Source organism: Elgaria multicarinata, chromosome 8 (genome assembly GCF_023053635.1).
Source record: "Elgaria multicarinata webbii isolate HBS135686 ecotype San Diego chromosome 8, rElgMul1.1.pri, whole genome shotgun sequence".
NCBI classification, from domain to species: domain Eukaryota; kingdom Metazoa; phylum Chordata; class Lepidosauria; order Squamata; family Anguidae; genus Elgaria; species Elgaria multicarinata.
Genome location: NC_086178.1, coordinates 11059013 through 11075628, shown reverse-complemented (window position 1 = coordinate 11075628; position 16616 = coordinate 11059013). Strand labels below are relative to the sequence as shown.

The 16616-nt window shown below is 43.8% G+C and overlaps 1 protein-coding gene across 1 annotated transcript in view; it reads right to left on the bottom strand.

The window, feature by feature from the left end:
• Positions 1-231: 231 nt before the first annotated feature.
• The window catches only part of LOC134402437 (cytochrome P450 2J5-like), a 31725-nt gene continuing 15340 nt past the window's right edge, over positions 232-16616 (bottom strand). The window contains exons 4-9 of the mRNA XM_063131876.1: positions 12154-12314; positions 10181-10357; positions 7335-7476; positions 2642-2829; positions 1246-1387; positions 232-487 (exon numbers count right to left, since the gene is read on the bottom strand). Of these exons, the coding sequence (XP_062987946.1) occupies positions 297-487; positions 1246-1387; positions 2642-2829; positions 7335-7476; positions 10181-10357; positions 12154-12314 (1001 nt within the window). The 3' untranslated portion in view covers positions 232-296. The remainder of the gene's footprint in view (positions 488-1245; positions 1388-2641; positions 2830-7334; positions 7477-10180; positions 10358-12153; positions 12315-16616) is intronic.

The window sequence follows — 16616 nt, the reverse complement described above, 5'->3', positions numbered from 1 at the left end:
GCCCTGTCTGATCTTCCCCAGGTAGCTGCAATCATGGTTCAAGCCAAATTCTGGGCCAGCCGGCAAGTGAGTGCTGAGGATTGTGTTTGCCTTGACCGAATGCCTACTAAGGCCAGGAGAGATGGGGGACGCATTGGTGAGCCCTGCCAGCTCACTCCAGTCATACACAGAAATAATTCAGTACTGAGCATTTGTGCATAAACAGCAAATTCAGGGTGGTTTTTTTTTCATAACTGAAAAGTAAGGAGGGAGAAATTTACGGTAATTAGTAAGCCATTTTAAATGCATTTATCTGTTTACGATGAGCTACTGTGAGGAACAGCACAGATTTTATAAGGCGGGGGTTGGAATGTGAGCCCCATGACAGGATCTTGACTGAGTTTTTTCACTCCTTCTGGCAGCTGAAACCTGAATGCCCTCAGCAGTTTGATCAAGAAGATGAAGAGCTCGATTCTCGCCAGCTGCTCCGCCAAACACACCCGAGTCCCTGTGGAGGACATAAGGGAAAAGCAATGAGTGAGTAATATGTCCTAATCAGGAACTAGGTGTGAATCTGTGAAAGGAACATGTGTTGGTACCCTCTTCCCCACCCTACACCCTCAAACGCTAAAATGCTTGAAATGGGGCACTACTCTGGAAGGAGGGCAGAAGGAGAGAATGTGGAATAGTGTGGTGTAGTGGTTATAGTGATTGACTAGGATTTGGGAGATCCAGGTTCTAATCACCACTCAGCCATGTAGCTGACCAGGTGACTTTGGGCCAGTTTCTGACTCTCAGCCTCACCTACCTCACAGGGCTGTTTTGAGAATAAAAAGTAGAAGAGGAGGATTAGGTAAGCCTGCCTTAGCTCCTGGCAAGAAAAAAAGGTAGGATATAAAGTAATAATAAATAAATACGATTAAGCCTGCTGAATATTTCCAGTAGCTATGATTAAGCCTGCTGAATATTTCCGGTATATCCAGTTTGAGAGGAGCAAAACTGAAGGGCAATGGGCGTCACCTAGACATTATGTAGAGGAAAAGCAGGGAAGAAAAAGCTGATAGTGCAGCGCTCAGATCTGAATTCTGCCCTGAAGCCAGAACAGGACACAGTGGATTAACCACCCCATGTAGGGTAGCTCAATATCTGATGAAAAGAAGTGGGATGGTTTTGGGCTTGCCTGAAATGAAGTCAGATGGCGTCTCCTGGGAACAACTCAGTAAATATGTGTACAAATCACAAGCAGGTTCAGATTTCTGCATTTACCTGCTCCGAATGGCAGAAATTCTTTTCTAGTCACAAAATTTCCATCCTTGTCCAAAAAATGATTTGGGTTGAACTCTTTGGGGGTCTCCCATTGCTTAGGATCCAGAAGAACAGAGCGCAGGTCTGGAATAACAAGGGTCCCCTGCAAGAAAGGAATAACGGACTGGGAATGTATCGAGAAGAGCGGCTTTCAGGATTGGTCCCCACTTTCCCAGTGCTAAGCAATGCGACCACACATACTTTCCTCAGAACTGAGGACTCCCTCGGGACTGGTCCTCTGAGGGGCTGTTTGAGGCATAGCTAGATGGGGTGATATCCCGGGGATCATCCCAGGATCATCCTTGTACGCCCACATGACACGCAGGGAATCCCGGGAGCAGGGAGGGATAATCCCTCCCTTTCTCCGTGATATCACCCTACTCCTTTTTCTTGGTTTTTCCATGGTCTCGGGATGATCCCAAGAACGTGGAAAGTGTGGCCCACCGTCCCGGTTTGTCTGGGCTCCTTGCAAATAACTGCAAGTTGCTGGGAGCCGGTCACGGGGCACAGAGCTCCTATTTATTTATTTGTTTGAGCATTTATATCCCACCCTATATCACAAGGACCTCAAGGTGGCCTACAGATAAAATCACACATATAAATTAGAATAAATATACAATTCTAAAACAAATCAAACCATTAATACGTTAAAACCAATATGAAATTTTAAAACAGTTAAATCCAACTAAAACAAGACAGTGTGCAGGCTGGTGGATTTAGCCATCAAAGGCTCTGTTAAAGGCCAGAGCTGTTGCTTTGAGGTTTTATGTTTAACGGGGTGCAGTTGGGGGGTGGGGGGAAGAAAGACTTCCGGCATAGCAGCATTTTCCTGCCCCGGGGAAGCACATCTGTACTTCAAATGCTTTCCGCGCCCACCTTGAATATAATCAGAATGTCCCTTTCCTGTTCGCAACCTGCACAGGGCAGGGGAAGAACTGGGAGGAGGTGTTTCAGTTCATCCCTAAATATCATGTGCTCTTCAATAACAATGTGGATGTGTCTATCTGTCTGTCTGTTTGTCCGACATGCCACAGCACCATGATTGTGAAACTTTTTCACCTGAAACTTCTCACGAGTATTAAGGGATCCCTAGGGATGTGTGCAGCTTGTTTTAAAACTGCATTAATTTAAATTGTTGCATTGTTGCTTGGCTTTATTTGCGTGGTTTATTTGCGTGGTTTATTTTAACACAATATTTTAAAACTTTTAAAGTTGTATATTGTATTTCACTGTGTTCTATTTCACGTTTTTAATGGTTGTAAAGCACTCAAAGAGCTCCAGCTATTGGGAAGTATAAAAGTGAAATAAATAAATCCATTAAAGTGCATTCATCTGCAGCCGTCATTATATTCTGTACCTTGGGAAGGAGAAAACCACCCAGCTTCACGTCCTCTGAACATTGTCTTGGGGCTCCAAAAAAGAAGGCATAGTTTGATCGCTGTATCTCATGAATCACAGCATTAGTGTAGGGGACTTTCTTTAGATCTTGATAGGAGATGGATTGAGAAGAAGCGAAAACATCTTCTATCTCCTTGTGGACTTTATCTGAAGAAAATGACGGAAATAGAAGCTTTATTTTGAATGTTACTTTTTATTTCTGAAAGCTTAAGTAACCATTGGCAGCTATTTATTCTACATGAAATCATTTCATATAAACCTCAAAAAACATCATTTTGTTACGTTTATATCCCAACTCTTCTCCAAGGAGCTCAAGCCCGCCATAGATGGTTGTCCCCTATCATTAATCATCCTAGGTAGGGCTGTGCTCCGCTTTGCTTAAGGTTGTAGAAGTGGCATCGGAGCGGCCTGATTTGCCTCCGGTAAAGGTGGAAGAGGTGCGAGTCAAGGGCGTAACGGAGCGACACAGAATGGGAGCTGATTTGCTGAGTGGTCCGCTTGTTATCGGCACTCCGCCCGCCATTTTGGATTTTCCTCATAGGATTACATTGGCTTTTTTTTTTTTAAAAAAAAAAGATAGATCCCTGAAACTTACTGTGCATAGACATTGATGATTGGGTGTCATTTGTGTCAGATTTTCAGAAGTTTTTGTCATGCGGTTTGCTTGCTATAATTTTTATAGAATGGCTAAAATGGGAGGGGGGAGCGCTTTTTCCACCTTGATGATTGACAGATTCAACGCCTAATCATGATAAATGATCACCTGATGTGAAGTGTCCTCCAATCCCAATGTTGGAGGGGGGAATAAGCAAAACGGGTACTTAGTAACTTGGGATACTAGTAGTAACTTTGATTTCTTTGTCTTTCAATTAGACTTTTTTCAGTGTTTTGAAGCAGTAAACTTACACAACCTTAAATCATATACTAAGTAACAGATAGGCAACACACCACTGCAAGGTGCCTACCATAACCTTGGGGAACAACTGAATAGATGTGGTGCAAGGGGATGATGTCCATATAGTTCCAAATCCATTTTTCAAGTGTGGAAGAAGATTCATATTAGGTTGATGATCTCTACTCCCCAATTCATGGCATCTTGGGATTTCCTTTGAAATGGCCCCATTGAGCTGTCTGCAGATTTAAGCCCCGCCAAAAATCAGGGGATGATGGGATTGCCTTGTACCTTGGCATGATTGTGGGTCTAGATGGCATCTGTGAGTGTGCCCACTTCCCTTTTTTTTATCTGTCCAAATGTCAAAGAACAGTCCACGTCTGCAAATGGGGTGCCCGATTTTCATAAATTCCCCAAAACTCAGGGGATGATGGGACTGCCTTGAGTCTTGGCGTGCATGTATATCCCTGGATAAGCTGTTATGGTGGTGAGTTTGAGTTTTCTAACGTGCAAATTGACGGAGCTATCGAAAGGGGTGTGAATGGGGTGTTGGATTTTCATAAATTCCCCAAAAATCAGGGGATGATGGGACTGCCTTGAGTCTGGGCATGCATGTGTATCCCTGGATAAGCTGTCATGGTGGTGAGTTTGAGGTTTCTAACGTGAAAATTGACGGAGCTATGGAAAGGTGTGTGAATGGGGTGCCCAATTTTCATAAATTCCCCAAAAATTAGTGGGCGATGGGATTGCCTTGAGTCTTGGCGTGCATGTGTATCCCTGGATAAGCTGTCATGGCGGTGAGTTTGAGGTTTCTAACATGCAAATTGACGGAGCTATCGAAAGGGGTGTGAATGGGGTGTTGGATTTTCATAAATTCCCCAAAACTCAGGGGACAATGCGACTGCCTTGAGTCTTGGCATGCCTGTGTATCCCTGGATAAGCTGTCATGGTGGTGAGTTTGAGGTTTCTAACATGGAAATTGACGGAGCTATCGAAAGGGGTGTGAATGGGTGTTGGATTTTCATAAATTCCCCAAAACTCAGGGAATGATGGGACTGCCTTGAGTCTTGGCGTGCATGTGTATCCCTGGATAAGCTGTCATGGTGGTGAGTTTGAGGTTTCTAACGTGCAAATTGACGGAGCTATCGAAAGGGGTGTGAATGGGGTGTTGGATTTTCATAAATTCTCCAAAAATCAGGGGATGATGGGACTGCCTTGAGTCTTGGCATGCATGTGTATCCCTGGATAAGCTGTCATGGTGGTGAGTTTCAGGTTTCTAACATGCAAATTGACAGAGCTATCGAAAGGGTCGTGAATGGGGTGTTGGATTTTCATAAATTCCCCAAAAATCAGGGGATGATGGGATTGCCTTGAGTCTTGGTGTGCGTGTGTATACCTCCATGAGGTGTCATGATGCCAAACTTGAGGTTTTTAACTTTCACAGAAAAAAGTTGTATACTTTTTTAGCTTAATGCAAGCCTATGGGGAAAAAATAAAAGGAGCTCCGATCCGGATCCAGAGCTCCGCAGCAGAGCGGAGCGGACATAGGCAGACCGGGGGCGGAGCGAAGCGGCCCGATCTGCAAATCGCAAATCTGGAAGAGAAGTGGAGCGGGGGGTCCGTGCACACCCCTAGTTATCTCCCATTTGGACTTTTGTAATCTTCTCTTGTCTGGTCTTCTTTCTGTTCATCTTTCCGCTTTGGTCTCTCTTCACCATTCCGCAGCCAAGATTATTTTCTTGGCTCGTCACTTTGACCATGTTTCTTGGCTTCCGATTTCTTATAGAATTCAATATAAGCTTCTTTTGCTGACATTTAAAGCATGCCATGGTCTTGCGCCTTCTTATCTCTCCACTCTCATTTCACTCTACCCCTCGTATCCTCCATTCTTCAAATACTATGTTGCTCTCCCGCCCAGGAGTTTCTATCTCTCTTGCCCGGCTTTGCCCATTCTCTTTAGCTGCCCCGTTTGCTTGGAATGCTCTTCCAGAGAATCTACGAACTACGAGTTCCATCTTAGATTTTAAACGCATTTGAAAACTCATCTGTTTTCTATAGCTTTTGGTATTTTAGCCTGATTTTACTGTTCTCATTACTATGATTATTCCCTTATTTTGTGTGTGTGTAACCCCTTCCCCCTTTATATGTTTTAATGTGATTTTAGACTGTAAGCCTCTAGGCAGGGTATTGCTGTTTTATTTGAATATTCTGTATAGCACCAAGTACATTGTTGGTGCTATAATAATAATAATAATAATAATAATAATAATAATAATAATAATAGTGCCATGAGGTAGCAGGGTGGAGAGGTGCAAAACGTTCCATGAGCCACCTAAGCATGTATCAACCATGTCTGTTCCTCCTAGATCCCAGTTTTATTGCACATTTGTCATTTTGCTATTACTCATTTCATAGTCATTCAACAGCTGTTTCATTTTTTCTTGTTTATTTTAATTCTGTCAAGTTGTCATTCTTGGTTATATGTGGCAGAAACTGATCCTGTTTAGACAACATGCTTAGCCAGGGTGGTTAAGCATCTTGGGCTAAACATGATGGCTTAGCATGTCATGTGAACCATTCCTAACTATGGTGTCTACATAATTTTGGTTTAAACATGCCCACTAACCATTGGTGCAAAAGGGTTAGTAACCTAACCGTAGCTTAGCATGTTGTCTGAACAGGCCACTAGACATCTTTCCCTAATCTGGACATGCTGGCTAGTGTTGATGGGAGTTGTAGTTCAACACATCTGCGGGGCGCCAAGTCAGGGACGGCTAAACTAGGGAAATGGTTGTGAAAAAGAAATATCTTGCATCAGAGGTAAATCCAACAGGGGGCGTCTGCACGACGCTCCTTTCACTGCTGTTTCCCCTCAAAAATCTGTAACATCACAGTGTGACAAACACTGCAATGTCTGGGCAGGAATGAATGAACATCCTGCCCCGAAACTTCCTAGGATCAGTTACAGGGCCGTAATGAGCAGCAAATAGTGACTAATGATGGGGCTCTGAAAGTAATTAATTTTTCTTTCCGCTCAACTCTGTAGCAGTGAAAGGATGTCTCTGTGCACCTATAAAGCTTCAAAACAACAGGCACTCGCCTTCAATCGTGGGTAGCCATATTTAGCCCTCTGCTCCCACCTCGCCCCTGCTCCACGCAACTTTCCCTTCGGTCAATCAGCACTTCTTCGACCAGTCTGTGCTGAATTCAACTGAGGTCACACGGACTCCAAAACTGCTCTGAATCCTCAACGATGGGAAAATCCATCACAAAATGTGTTCTGGGGAAAAAAAGATTTGGGGCAAGAAATGCCGCACTAGCTATAAGAGGTCTGTTTGTCATTTGCCACGATCGACTTGGGGCTGTGGTAGAACCCGGGTAAAAGCTCTGTATAGATACCCCACAGGTTATTTCAGTCTCCTTGGGTCTTCTAAAACTCTGATCATGAACTCTTTTACTTATAAGTAAGTTTCATTTTTTCACAGAACATTCTAGGAGGTACTGATGGAGATAAGGCAAAATGTGAAGTTTAAAAGCATCCTCATAGTGTTTGAAAGGTATGAAGCCTCAGGGGGAGAATCCTATTCATGTTTAGTCTGGAAAAAGAAGTCCTACATCTTCCAGCATTCCCCAGCAAGCAAGGTGCTGGCAGATGTAAGACTTTTCTTTCAGTCTAAACATGTATAGGATTGTGCCCTAAAAGAATGACATGATTGGGATCAAGAGTGTCCCTTGCTCCCATGGGACAGATGTCTCTTACCTTGGATATCTGGATGATTTGTCAGGAGGACAAGTGCCCATCTCAGAGTAGTGGCGGTTGACTCCGTTCCTGCGACAAAGAAGTCTTGAATAGAATAAGCCAAGTTCTCTTCGTCAAAGGTAGAGTTGGGGTCATTCTTGTTCTGATGTTGAAATTTAATTTACAATGTATTATTTATTTATTTATTGCATTTTTATACTGCCCAATAGCTGACGCTCCCTGGGCAGTTCACAAATATTAAAACCATTCAAAGTATAAAATGAACAGTATAAAAACATGATATAAAATACAACACAAAAGCGCAACCAGGATAAAACCAACAGCAGTGCAGAAATACAAATTTAAAATACAAATTTAAATCAGCTAGGGTGACCACATGACCAGATTTGCCCGGGTTTTTGATGGCAAATCCGGGAGGGGGAGGGGAAATCCGGATTTTTTGCAAAGAGCAGCTCTAATGGGAATTAACAAAAATGCTTATAACTCCATCATTTTTTAAGGTAAAGACATGAAACTTGGCACAATGGTAGCTCTTAGGAAGGGCTTTAGTCATACCAAATTTGAAACAGATCCGTTCATCCATTGATTTTTTAGGAATTTTTTTAAAATTCAGGTTTTAAAATTATTATTTTTAAAATCGTCATTTTTAAAGATAAAGAGATGAAACTTTGTACCATGATAGGATTTAGGTAGAGCTTTAGCCACACCAAATTGGAAACAAATCTGTTCATCCATTGATTTTTTTGATTTTTTTTAAAAAATGAGGTTTTAAAATTATTATTTTTAAACTGTCATTTTTAAAGATAAAGAGCTAAAAGTTGGCACCATGATAGCTTTTAGGTAGAGCTTTAGCCATACCAAATTTGAAACAGATCTGGGGGCAGTAGCAAACCCTGTTAACAACAACAGCAGCTTGCAATGAGTGAAGATAGTCAGAAAAGACATTTGACCTAAGGGGAGAATGTAACACACAGAGTATAACAAAAGCTTCAAAGTACAGCAAAACCTACAAAAGTAGGAGTGAGTGAAATTAATTTCAGATACATTGAATCTCTCACTTGTTCTTTATTTCAGTGATTTTAACATTAAGATGTTATGTGTGCTGTAAAATCAGACATGTGACCAAGGCTATGTTCGGGTGGGCATGCCCCCTTGGTACTGGACACGCCCCCTTGGGGGTGACCATGTTATCCTCCTTTTTGGTTTCCAAAATATGGTCACCCTAAAAACAGCAAAGTTAAAATTGAATTTATAAACTGTTCAAATATTGAGAGAATAAAAAGGTCTTCACCTGGCATCAGAAAGAATATAGTGTAGGTGCCAGGTGAACCTCCTTAGGGAGCTCATTCCACAGCCAGGGTGCCACAGCAGAGAAGGCCCTGCCTCACTTCCTTTGGCAGGGACTCACAGAGAAGTGAGGATGACCTCAGGGTCTGTGGAGGTACATATGGGAGGAGGCGTTCCTTCAGATAGCCTGGCCCCAAGCCGTTTAGGGCTTTAAATATTCATACCAGCACTTTGAATTGGGCCCGGACCTGGACTGGCAGACAGTGAAGTTGGAAAAGGCCTGGCATGATGTGGTCTCATTAGCCAGTCCCTGTTAATAAATGTGCTGCCCTGTTTTGTACCAGTTGTACCAGTTTCCAGACCGTTTTCAAAGGCAGGCCTTCAGCACTTCCTTACTTTCTGTGTCAACTTTTACTATCCAAGGAGCAAATCATGTCTCATAGTTGAATGTTGTGAGATGCACGCACTCATGTGCAGATTGCATCTTCTACTGCCTGTGAGGATGTCTGGATTAGGGTTATACTTGATGAAAAATTATTATTACATATATCACTAGGACCTCAAGGTGGCGTACAGATAAAATCATACAAACAATATAAAACAATAAATATACGCAGCTAAAAACAAATTAAACCATTAATCAAGCTAAAATCAGTATAGAATTTAAAAGCAGTAAAACCAATTAAATCAGTTAAAACAATATGCAAGCTCGATGAATTTAACCATTGTTAAAAAAACATGTCTTAACTTGGCGTTGAAATGAAGCCAGCGCCTGTGCTAGTTGGGCCTCCATGGGGAGGGCATTCCACAGCGCGGGTGCAATGACAGAGAAAGCCCTCTCCCATGCCCCACCATAGCGTATGTCTCGTGTTGGTGGGGTGCGGAGGAAGGCTCCTCCAAGAGATCTCAATTCTCAGGTAAGCTTATATAGGGAAAGGCGCTCCCTCAAGTATCGAGGTCCCAAGTTGTTTAGGACTTTAAATGTCATTTCCGACACCTTGAATTCCGACTGGAAGTGTATAGGCAGCCAGTGCAATTCTTTTAAGACCAGTGTTATGTGGTCTTTGTAAGATGTGTTGCATTTTTCACTAGCTGTGACTTCCGAGTTATCTTCAAGGGCAGTCCCACATAGAGTGCATTGCAGTAGTCTAATCGGGAAGTTACCAGTGCATGCACTACTGTGGCTAGGTTAACTAATGCCCTGTAAGTAATAATTAATGCCCTCTATTTCATATTCCTGATGCTCAACAACAGCCTTTCCCCCCATCCTTAGTAATCCTGGTTGTGAGCTCTGTAGAGTGTTTAAAGGTACCAGGATTAACCAATACACTTTATCCATTGACTATGCATCCTATGTGTGCAGTCAAGGTTCTAATCTGCATTTGTGACAGTGAGTATGGAAGTACCTCTATGCAGCTGTGCAAGAGTAGCTGTGACACTGCATGATTTGGGGAGCGATATTGGTATTTACATCGAAGATCAGCTATTCTGGATTAGGTGCTCTTTCACACTTCACCCTTTCATTCAGCAAAAGCATTGTGTAAAAAGCAGACACTTACTTTCTCCATCTGAAGTAGATAGAAATCCATGAAATCCTGTGGCTCATGAAAGGACAGTTGCTCCTTATGCTTTTTTATCTCCTCCTTTGCATATGAAAGCACCAGATGTGAGACAGTTATTACCTTTTTGTGAGGCCCTGGAAGATGTTTCAGTATTGATGGGAACATTTCATACAGCTAAAAGGAAAACAAAATCAGAATCCTGTCATCATCAAGGAGGACGTTGGGTAGCACAACCCCACTCTCAACCAGCCCCTTTGGATCAGCACTTCAGCTTCACTCTCTGGATTATTCTTGATGGCTTAATTATTAATTTGGTTCTCATTTGGTGAAAATCTGGATTTAGCATCTTCTTCTGAATACTGCAATTACTGGATTTTTGTGAACCGCCCAGAGAGCTTCGGCTATTGGGCAGTATAAAAATGTAATAAAATAAATAAATAAAATTCTGGCCAGAGGATTCAAGGCACCACTGATATGTATTTGGTGTGTGTGTGTGTGTGTGTGTGTGTGTGCTTTAGTAGGCAACACTCTTTTTTCCCTCATTAAGTTGCCAGAGATCATAACCTCAACACAGGTACCACAAACTACTAGTGGTGCTACTTAGGTGATTAGTTCTCCTCCATTTGAAATGGTTTCCCTCCTTCATACTTAGGCCATAGCTAGACAGGGCTTTACCCTGGGGCGAAGGAAACCTGGATCCCCATGACAAACAGGGGATCCCGGTTTCAGGGAGGGATGACCCTTCCCTTGCACCGGAATATGGCCCTACACTTTGGGCTACTTTTTCTGGGGTCCTGGGCTGATCCTGAGACCACGGAACGTGTGGGCGGGTGTCATGGTTTGTCCCGGCTCCTTGCACTTACGATGAGCTTGGAGCCGCACATGGGTGTTTCCCTTCCTCTTTAAAAACATAGAACAAAATGGCGGGCACAACGTCCTCTCCTTCTGAGGTCATTGCGTGCTGCATGTAAACAGAGGTGGAGATCTCACGATAAAAATATCTTGAGATCTTCACCCCTCCATTGCACTAGACTGGTAGGTCTAGCTAAGGCCCCAGAGATGTGAAGGCCCCAGTGAAATATATATATATATATATATATATATATATATATATATATATTAAAAAACAAACCACACACCGCAGTTTGTTCCCTGAGCACCTTGAATTTCCTGGCAGAATTGAAGCGTCCGATTATGACCTATATAGCCCTGTATGGTTTGGGACCAGGCTACTGGAAAGACCGCCTTTTCCCAATCCAGGCTGCCCAATTCTTAAGTTCTTCTGGAGAGGTCCTTTCTTTGAGACCACAACCTTCAGAGTCATGTTTGGTGGCAACCTGAGGAACAGCCTTTCCGCTGGCCACTCCCAACCTCTGGAACTCCCTCCGAAGAAAGGCTGGGTTCTTCTGTTTATTTATTTATTACATTTCTATACCACCCAATAGCCGGAGTTCTCTGGGCAGTTCACCTTCTGTCCTTCCGTTCTTGTAAAAACATTAGGTACAAATCGAATAAAAATATTTTTTCCTGGGAAATTCAATAGTAATTCTATTTATTTTGATGCTTTAGCATCAATTTGTTCCTGATCTTTTTGAACCACTTTGAATACTTCAAAAAAAAGCAAGTTAGAAATATAGTACATAAATGAATGCCCATGGCTAAACATGTTTGGATTTGACAGCCTTATAAGCCCCTTCCAACTCTACTATTCTATGATTCTATGATTGAGGATTCAGATCTCCAAAGAGCTCTGTGTGATATACGTGGTCTCCTCACAACTTTTATCTTTACAGTAGAAATAGGTTATATGTTAGACAGGAAAGGACCCCATCTGAGGGTGGTATTGAAGACCTCTGGTCTCACTCACTCCAACAGTCTAACCACAGTTGTGAAGTTTTTCAAGAATGTTGTGAGGGAAGATAGATCAAAGACAGAGGCCTGTCTCAGTTAGAGAGAAAAAGGATACTCACGACATGAAATATGCCGCCTACAAATTTTATAGCACTATTAACAGCTTCAATCAATTTCTGGAATTTTTCATCTTCAAGAGAATACCGGTGTCCAAAGGTCACAGCACATATCACGTTGGCGACTGCATTAGTGATGGGCAAGGAAGGATCAAGTGGCTGACCTGAAAAGTAAGGTTTATTTATTTATTTACAAAATGAGTATACTGCTCCATATATCTAACAAATTCCAGAGGAGTGAACATAAGAATTAAAACAGTAAAAGACACAAAATTTAAGCACCATTACAATTATCTATCTGCCTGTATATCTATCTCAACAGAATGCCAGAGCCTTGGAGCAGCCACTGAGAAGGCCCTCTCCTGCGTACCCATCCGGCGTGCCTGAGATGATGGTGGGACTGAGAGAAAGGCCTCCCCTGAAGATCTCAGAGCACAGGCACACTCACATGGGAGAATACTGTCTTTCAAATAACCGAGCTGTATAGAGGTTTATAGATCATGACCAGCACTTTGAATTGTGCCCGGAAACAGACTGGAAGCCAGTGGAGCTGTTTTAACAGGGGAGTTTTATGTTCCCTGTAAACAGCCCCATCAACAATCTGGCTGCAGCTCTTTGAACCAGCTGGATTATTATTATTATTTATTTATATAGCACCATCAGTGTACATGGTGCTGTACAGAGTAAAACAATAAATAGCAAGACCCTGCCGCAAAGGCTTACATTCTAATAAAATCATAATAAAAAAATAAGGAGGGGAAGAGAATGCACCAAATAGGCAGTATAAAAGTCAGAACAAAATCAAGTTTTAAAAGCTTTAGGAAAAAGAAAAGTTTTTAGCTGAGCTTTAAAAGCTGTGATTGAACTTGTAGTTCTCAAATGTTCTGGAAGAGCGTTCGAGGCTTAAGGGGCAGCCGAAGAAAATGGACGAAGCCGAGCAAGGGAAGTAGAGACCCTTGGGCAGGTGAGAAACATGGCATCAGAGGAGCGAAGAGCAGGAGCGGGGCAATAGTGTGAGATGAGAGAGGAGAGATAGGAAGGAGCTAGACCGTGAAAAGCTTTGTAGGTCAACAGGAGAAGTTTATATTGGATTCTGAAGTGAATTGGAAGCCAGTGAAGAGATTTCAGAAGTGGAGTAACATGGTCAGAGCAGCGAGCCAAGAAGATAATCTTAGCAGCAGAGTGGTGAACAGAAACCAACGGACTGATGTGAGAAGAAGGAAGGCCAGTGAGAAGAAGGTTGCAGTAGTCCAACCGAGAAATAACCAATGCATGAACAAGAGTCTTGGCAGAAGAGACAGACAAAAATGATTGAATCCTGGCAATATTATACAGGAAAAAACGACAGGATTTAGCTACTGTCTCAATATGAGGAATAAAGGAGAGCGAGGAATCAAATATAAAGCCAAGACTACGAGCTTCCTTGACTGGAGTAAGTGTAACATTATTGACAGTAAGAGAGAAAGAGAGATGAGGAGAAGGTTTAGGAGGAAAAACAAGCAATTCAGTCTTTGCCATATTAAGTTTCAAATGACGATGAAGCAACCAAGCTGAGATATCTGAAAGACATGCCGAGATACGATCGTGAACATCAGGAGAATGATCCGGAGATGAAAGATATAATTGTGTATCATCGGCATACAGATGATATTGGAGGCCATGAGATTGAATAAGCTTACCCAAGGGCAACATGTATAAAGAAAACAACAACGGGCCAAGCACCGAGCCTTGCGGAACCCCTACTGAAAGGGGAAAAGATGAAGACGAGCTGCCATTAGCCAACACGCTGAAAGAGCGACCCGCTAGATAGGAGGCAAACCAGTTATAGACAGAGCCACAAAATCCGACGTCATGAAGGGAATCTAAAAGAAGATCGTGATCAACCGTGTCAAAGGCTGCAGTTAGATCAAGGAGAATAAGAACGGAATAAAGGCCTTTAGATTTGGCAATAAGAAGATCATTGGTAATCTTAGTAAGGGCTGTTTCAGTGGAATGCAAAGGACGGAATCCAGATTGAAAAGGATCTAGAGCAGAGTTACTAGAAAGAAAATCAAGACAACACGAGTAGACCACATGCTCCAGGATCTTTGAAACAAAAGGCAACAAAGAGACAGGTCGGTAGTTAGACAGAGATAGCCTATCAAGAGTAGGTTTCTTGAGAATAGGAGAGACTGTAGCATGTTTAAAAGCAGAAGGAAATGAACCAGAGGACAAAGAAAAATTAATAATATGAAGCAAGGAAGGGAGGATAGCAGGGATAAGATTAATAAAGACACGAGAAGGAATCGGATCACAAGAGCAAGTGGAAGGCTTTGAAGAGCGCAGTATTGTAGACAGTTCATCAGCTGAGACCGAAGGAAATGCAGAAAAGTTTGCATCACGAACTGACAGTGAGGAACAGGAACTGGAAGAGGAGCAGAGCTGGCCAGATCAGAGCGAATAGTTTGGATTTTAGCATTGAAAAAAGGGACAAAGTTATTAGCAGACAGAGAGGCAGGGAGAGATGGTGGATTAGGCTTCAGAAGAGAATTGAAGGACGCAAAGAGCCGCTGAGGATGCTTAGCATTTGACTGGATCAACATTGAGTAATACTGCTGTTTGGCCAATGAAATAGCAGAAGAGAAAGAGGAGAGAACAAATTTGTAATGGACAAAGTCCGCCCAGTCCCTGGTCCTATGCCAAAGGCGTTCAGCAGCCCGGGAACAAGAGCGAAGGTAGCGGATGAAGGAGGTGAGCCACGGTTGGGGTTGAGAAGGGCGAACTATCCGAGTTGTAGATGGAGCAAGATTATCAAGAGTTGAAGATAAGGAGGAATTAAAGAAGGAGACAGCTGAGTCCAAGGAGACAGCAGAAAAGACAGAAGGAAGAGAGGAGGCTAGAGACTGAGAAAAAGCCTCATAATTGATAGATTGCAAGTCACGACAAGAGCGAGAAGCGGGACGTGAAGGAGGAGGATTATGAGTAATATTGAAAGAAACTAGGTGATGATCTGACAACGGAAAGTGAGCAGTAGAAAAGTCCAAAACAGAGCAATTCCGAGTGAGAACAAGATCCAGACAGTGTCCAAGGGAATGTGTGGGTACATCAGACCAAGGGCCTTGCTAGACCTGCCGGCTTACGCCGGCAGGGAGGCGGGGCCGAGGCGCGCTGAAGTTAGCGCGCCTCCCCCGGGCTACCAGACAGCAGACGCGTAGCGATGTCGCGTCCCTGCCGGCGTCCGCCATTTTTTTTTTATTTTAAAGGGGCCGGGCCCGAAGACGGTGGACAAGGTAAGTGGGTTTTTTTTGTTTTTTTTACAGGGGGGAGGGGGCGAAGGATCACCGGGTGGGTGGCAGGGTGGGTGGCATGGGGGGAGGCCGGGTGCGATCGCGCCGCGCGCCGCCTGAGCTCGGGCAATGCCTGGCATGGGGTGGCATTGCCCGGGTGGCGTGCGGCGGATCGCACCTGGCCTCCCCCCGTGCCACCCACCCTGCCACCCACCCGGTGATCCTTCGCCCCCTCCCCCGCCGATGTGCTCGGTCCGCGCTGTGCCCGGTCCGCAGCTTTTCGTGGCTCCTCGCGAGTAAGCGAGGAGCCGCGAAAAGCCGCGGAACTCTCCACACTTCCCCCAGCCCCGGCCTGAGGCTGGAGCTGGGGAAAAGGCGCGCCATAAGCGACTTCGCTTATGGTGCGTAAGACCAGGCCTCAGCGCGGCCTGTCTCCGGATTCCCCTGTGCGTCATCTGGACGCACAGCAGGGAAGCCGGGACAGAATGCGCGCTAAGGCCTCGTCTAGGAAGGCCCCAAAGCTTAAGATCATAAGAGGAAGATAATGAGAGAAATCGTAGAGCTGCAGCATCTTGAGGGTCATCCACATGAATATTGAAATCACCCAAGATAAGAGTAGGACAGTTATCAGAGAGGAAAAAGGACAGCCACGAATCAGGAGGCTGAAATACCTGAAAGAGGGAGGGGCAGATGCTCAAATTCAAACACACCAACCACAGTTGCCCCAACTGACTCCCAATTGACTCCCAGCCAATTATAAAGCTGGAGTTTTCAAACACTCTTCAAAGGCTGCTCCATGTAGCACGCGTTAAAGTAATCCAAGCAGGATGTAACTAAGGCATGTGTCACTGTGGCCAGGTCCGACATCTTTAGGAACAGGCGCAGATGGTGCACTAGCTTTAACTGTGCAAATGCACTCCTGGAAACCACTGAAATATGGGCATCCAGGCTCTGGGCTGAATCCAGGAGTACACCCAGGTTGCAAACCTGTGTCTTCAGGGGAAGCGTAACCCCATCCAGCACAAGCGGAATCCCGATTCCCTGATTTGCATTTCGACTGATCAGGAGCATGTCTGACATGTCTGGATTAAGCTTCAATTTGTTTGCCCTGATCCAGTCCATTACTGCTGACAGACACAGGTTAGCACCTAAACAGCATCCCTTTTTAAAAAAATAATAATAATTATTTTTATTTTTAAA